Here is a 6,000-nt window from a genome sequence, read left to right on the forward strand (position 1 = left end):
TTGAGGAGCACAGTGAAGAAAGAACAGGGAAAAGAGAAGGAAAGGAGAAGGGAATCTCGCCGAAACAGCTCACACAAAAGGCTGGGAAGAGAGGAAGAGACGGCAGAGAGGCAGCCATTTTAGAGAAAGACAAGAGAGGAACGAGAAAGGGAGAGACAATGGCAGCTCCCCAGTAATGTGGGCCTGGAGAAAGGCAGCCCAGGCAGAAAAGCCCGGCCACGCCAGGGGAGACCCTCTCCCCCCACCCCTCTCCCCAGCCGCCCACCTGCCCCATGTGCGCCGCTCCCCCCAATCCTTTTCTTTTTTAAAAAACAAAAACTTATGCTTACCTGCTGGCTTCTGGCGAGCGGTTGTCCCCCTCCAGCGCCGCTGCTACCCGGGCTCATAGGCGCGTGGTGGCTCCTTTGTTGGCCTCCTCCTCCGGCGGCGGCTGCCACCCAGCCCTGCCCGGCGGTGGCGCCGCTGTACTGCGAGGCAATGTCCGCGGCGGCTGCCGCCGGGGCCTTGCTTGCGGCTCCCCCGCTGCCGTCTTGGGGCCCACTCCCGTAGTCCGCCCCGGGGTAGGCTTGGTACCCCCGGGCCGAGCTCGGGGAGGTGAGGAGCTGGTTGAGAGTGGGGGTCGAGGTGGGCTGCGGGGTAGCGCCTCCGCCCGGCCCGCCGCCGCCGCCCCCGGCCGCCGAAGGCCCCATGGCCCCGAAACGTTGCTGCTGCTGCTGGAAAGCCGCCGACGGAGGCTTGGGCCCGGCTTGAGCGGGGCTCTGCGCGTTCCCCCGAGGCGAGCTGAGGGCGTAGGCCTGAGGGGGAGGCGGATAGGCGCCCGCGCTGCGCCCGGCCGCCGGGTAGTAGGAGTTGTACTGGTGGTTGGCGAAGCCGTGCTCCGTCGCCGCCGGGCCGGTCGCGGGGCCGCCGTGCGAGTTCTGAGGAGGGGCCCCGGCGGGCCCCGGGTACGGCTGCTCCAGGCTCCCACTCTGCAGCGCTGCCATGCCAGGGCTTTGTTGTCCGCCATGTTGGTGGAAGGCAACGGCCGCCGCAGCTTGGGCGCCCCGGCCATAAGCCTGCCCGAAGCCGTACGCCGGCGGTGCCAAGGCAGCCGGGTGAGGAGTGGGGATGGGCGGCTGCTGAGGCGGCGGCGGCGGTGGCTGCTGCTGCTGCTGAGGCGTCCCCACCCCGTCGCTGCTGTTGCTCCCACCGCCGGGCGGCTCCGGCAGGTTATTGTTCAGCGAAGAGGCGCCGCCGCCGCCAGGCCTGGGACCGGGGTTCCCGTTGGAGCTCTTCAGGTCGGCCTCGGCCCCCGCGCCCCCGCCATTGCTCTCGGCCCCGTCCTGCAGCTCCTTGCCCGGGGGACCATCGCTTTCCGACGGCGGCGGCGGCGGCTGCTGCTGCTTCTCCGCCGCCGCCGCCTCGCCCCCAGTCTCCTCCGACGAACAATCCCGCGGCGGCTCGGCTTTCTTCAGGTCCGACGGAGCCGGGGCGCCCAGGCTACTGGCGGCCGCGGCGGGGGCCACCTGAGCGGCCATGATCCCCCCTCCCCACCCGGCCAGCCCCCCTCCTCCTCCTTCCTCCGCCTTGCCCGATCTACTCCCTGCCTGGCCGGCCGGCCGGCACAAGGCCTCACCGCTCTCCTCCTCCTCCTCCTCCTCCTCTGGGCGTCCTCTCCCCGGCTCAGGCGGCGGCCTCCTGGCTGCAACGGCGTCTCATTCCTCCCGCGGCCACCAGGCCGAAGAAGCGGGCGGACGGGCAGAGGGGCGCGGAAAGAGAGCTGGGACGGCCGCGCGCGGGGCCTGGCCCCACTCTTTTGCCTGCCTCTCTCGCTCAGTTACAGCCGGCGAAGAAAGGGGGGAGGAGGAGGAGGAGGAGAGGGAGAGGGGCAGGACGGGGCTCTCCCGGTGTGGGAGAGGAAGGAAGGGGGGAGAGAGAGAAGGGGGAGGGGGGCGCGGCGGGCGGCGGAGAGACGGACGGGGCCCCCCCTCTTCCGTCCTCCGAGCCGGAGAGGCGAGACTTGAGCGAGGGGAGCCGGGCGGCGTCGGCGGCAGTTTGTGACTCTGGTCCGCCGAGTCCTGCTCACTCCGACACGAGGCTCAGCACTGCCATTTTACCCAGCGCCGCGGCAAGCTTCCAAACCCGGACTGGAACATGCGCCCGGATCGGGAGCCCTTCTCCTGCTTCCCTCCTCCCTCCCTCATAAAAGGAGGAGCTGCCAGGCCCCTTTGGACGCTTTCAAAACTGAAGCGACTAGCTGAGAGACAGGCAGAGGACGCTCGCAAAACCCGACACGGAGCCCGCGGAGAACGGCTGGGCTGCTAAGCCTCTCTGGAAGACCCACAAAAGGAAGCTTCTTGGGCTGGTAAACGAGGCGCAGCCGAGAAAGAGCTGTTCGCGCCACAAGGCCGACGGCCCATCCCATGCTTGTCCCAAGGCACAGAAGGAGTTCTGGTCCCTAGTTGGGGCCAAAACTCCTGCCTGACAAAACAAGAATCCAGTGGCACCTTGGAGACTAACAACATTTATTGTGGTGCAAGTTGTTGTCTGTTAGAGCTCACTCCCCCAGCTGTGCTTAATGTCATGTTGGACACCCTTTTTGTTTCTACAGACCAAGGCAGTTACTCCCTGGGAATGATCAACCTTGAGGAAAGGGCACTCAAGCAGCACAATCCTGTGTAGAATGATTGGATCATTCCAATCTTGTAAACTAAGCAGCATTGGGGCCCTGGTCAGTATCTGGAAGGAAGACCACCAAAAAATGCCAAGTGTCATGGTAGGCAATGGCAAACCACCTCTGAATATCTTTTGCCTTGAAAAACCCAATCAGTTGCCATAAATCAGCTGTGACTTGAGACAAAGAAAGAAGGATGTATGACCTTAACCTGGAGGACCCAAGTTAGCACATCTGGTCAGGTCTCTGAAGTTATACAGGCTTGGCCCTGGTTCATAATTGGATGGAGGGATGCCAGCCTCCAAATAGGACCTGGGGATCTCCTGGATTTACAACTCATATTCCAATGACAGAGATAGGGTCCCATGAAGAAAATGGATGCTTTGGAGGGTGGACTCTATGACACAGTCACCCCAGTGAGGTCCCTATCATCCTCAGGCTCCATTCCCAAATCTCCATGAGTTTCCCACCCTGGATCTGGCAACCCTACCTCCATTCCCCTCTGGTGACCAGGACGGACCTGGCAATCCTATTTGAAAGGGAGACAATTTTGGAAGTCCTGGGTTGCCCCACAGAGACAGGCAATGGCAAATAATCTGTCTCTTGCCTTGAAAACCCCGTGGGGTCACCCTGTGGCTGCAACTTGACAGCACTTTCTACCAACAAGTTATGGGAACATATAAAGTGCCCAGGGCAGATGGACTCCATATTATGTTAAGTGTATGTAGCAAAGCATTACCAAAAATTTAGTAGAAAATGTAATCTTTTTTTGTACTTAGAGGCCCCAGGTAATCTGAGATCCTAAACTGTAGTTTACTTACTTGTGTATAAATCCACTTTTGGAGTTACCCTCCTTGCTTAGATCAATGGTCCATCTAGTCTAGCACCCTGTTTGACACAGCATGACACACTTGCCCTGAGGGCCAACCAATAGAGATATAGAGACTTACTGCCAATTGAGGAGCATTGTTTTCAATGGGCTTAAGGTGGAGTAACTCTGCACAGGATTGCATTGATAAACTTCCAGGAAAGAAGCATACAGCAGAGCACATGAAGACCTCAGATTATTAGCACCAAAAGGCCATTATATAATGGTTATGTTTGTGGCTCTGCCGAGGACCAAGCTTGAGGCCCAAGGCAGGATTGAAGCAGGCAGTGTAATTGACCAATGCGCTGCTAGATCCCCTCTGCAGGATCCTCAGTTTAAACTGAAACTGATCAATGGCGTGCACTGGTAGGAAGATCTATTGTTTGCTATTGTATATAAATTGGAGTTTCTCGGTTCAGTTTTGCCTCTTGTAGCATCATGCTGAGATCCTAATAAAGAGCTGATTTAACTCCCAGTAATCCTGACTTCCTCCAAACCCACAGGTTTAACAAAAAAAAATGGATGTAGACCACTTGGATGCTTTTAATTTAATAAAGCAATTATAGTCAAATGATTCTTAAAATAATGACCACCTCTACAATTCTAAGCATGCTTTTAGTATACATTTCACTCCAGGACAGAGTAGAATATACTTACGGTTGTGCTATAAGAAAGACGTTACAGCACATGGATGACCCCACTTACCTTATTCCATTAGTGATTCTGTGACATGTCAAATATAACAATTCAAGGAGTAAACCAACTCCCATTCTGTTACTTACAATGACTTAGCCCATTGGGAGAAGTAACCTCAAAAGTTTGTTTTTTTCATCTTTAATTTCTTTCTTGCAATTCTTCCTTATCAGCATCATGTGTGAGTGTATCTTCCATGTGGGCCAGGCTGATGTCCAGACTGGCAATGCCAGTTGGGAGGTCTACTGTCTTGAACATGGCATGGTGGAGGAGATGACTCCTTCAACACATTCATTAGTGAGACAGGTGCTAGTAAGTATGTCCTCAGTGATTCGTGAAGTGCACACTGGAACCTACCACCAGCTCTTCCATCCTGAACAGCTTATTGCTGGCAAGGAAAATGCTGCTAACAACTATGCCCAGGGCCACTACACCATTGGTAAAGATATCATTTACTTGGTTCTGGATAGGAGCAGGAAGCTGGATGATCAATAAACAGGTCTCCAGGGCTTCCTGGTCTTCCACAGCTTTGGTGGTGGCACTGGCTCTGGCTTTCCTTCTTTGCAGATGCAGCAGTTGTCCACTCACTATGGCAAGAAGTCCGAGCTGGAGTTCTCCATCTACCCAGCTCCTCAGGTCTCCACCACTGTCACTGAGTCCTACAATTCCATCCTGACCACCCACACAATATTCTGACTGAGACTTCATGGTAAACAGTGAGGCCATCTATGACATCTGCTGCAGGACCCTTGACATCAAATGCCCCACATATACCAACTTCAACCACCTGATTAGCAAAATCATCTCTCACTGTGATTTGAAGGTACCCTGAATGTAAATCTGACAGAATTCCAGACCAATTTTGTGTCTTATCCTGACATTCATTTCCTTCCAGCCACCTATGCCCCAGTCATCTCTGCTGAGAGAACTTATCACAAACAGCTCTCTGCAGCAGAAATCACTAACGGTTGCTTTGAGCCAGCCAACCAGATGGTGAAATGCAACCCTTGCCACAGTAAATACATGGCCTGTTGCCTGTTGTACTGAAGTGATGTTCCCAAATATGTCAGTGCTGCTATTTCCACCATCAAGATCAAGTACATCATCCAGTTTGTAGACTGGTGCCCGACTAGCTTCAAAGTTAATATCAACTACCAGACTCCCACATTTTTCTTTGGGGTGACCCGGCCATACTAACTGCATGCTGAGCAACAGCATGGCCATCACTGAGGCCTGGGCTCCCCTGGACCACAAGTTTGAATTGATATATGCCAAGTGTGCCTTTGTCCACTGGTACATAGGGGAACGGATGGAGGAAGGAGAATTCTCAGAAGCTCAAAAGGACATTCCTGCAAACGGAGCTCTACCGCTAGATCTATGGTTGAGGCGAGCATGGCAAGGAAGATCTGATGGGCCCCCCCCCAGCGATAAGAGCGTAGCAGTTGCAATGTGATCTGTGCTCCCTCCTCCCACTTCTATATTAGATTTTTGAGGGCCTAGCAGGTTAGTGACCACCATGGTTTTTAACTATTTTAGGAGTCGTTTTTTAGGAATCTGTCTTAATGTATTTCCAGAGGGGTTTTAATGGGGTTTGGACTGTTGTAACCCTCCACTAGCCTATAATGAGAATGGCGGGCAATAAGTCAAATAAATAAATATATATATATATATATATATATATATATATATATATATATATATATATATATATATATATATATATATATATATATATATATATATACACACACACACACACACACACTTCCTGGCCACAGTACTCAGA

General features: G+C 54.2%; 1 protein-coding gene and 1 pseudogene across 2 annotated transcripts in view; one reads left to right on the forward strand and one right to left on the reverse strand.

Annotated features, from left to right (window-relative positions):
• Positions 1-2,132, reverse strand: part of ARID1A (AT-rich interaction domain 1A) — a 101,323-nt gene extending 99,191 nt beyond the window's left edge. Inside the window, exon 1 of one of the 2 annotated variants that reach the window (XM_077337713.1) lies at positions 330-2,132. In XM_077337713.1, coding sequence (XP_077193828.1) covers positions 330-1,517 — 1,188 coding nt within the window. In that variant the 5' untranslated portion in view covers positions 1,518-2,132. The remainder of the gene's footprint in view (positions 1-329) is intronic. The other variant, XM_077337714.1, reaches the window with a different exon arrangement.
• A 2,141-nt stretch (positions 2,133-4,273) lies between these two features.
• On the forward strand, positions 4,274-5,667 carry LOC143838872 (tubulin alpha-1B chain pseudogene; annotated as a pseudogene).
• The last annotated feature ends 333 nt before the right edge of the window (positions 5,668-6,000 follow it).

Source organism: Paroedura picta, chromosome 5 (assembly GCF_049243985.1).
Source record: "Paroedura picta isolate Pp20150507F chromosome 5, Ppicta_v3.0, whole genome shotgun sequence".
Lineage (NCBI taxonomy): Eukaryota > Metazoa > Chordata > Lepidosauria > Squamata > Gekkonidae > Paroedura > Paroedura picta.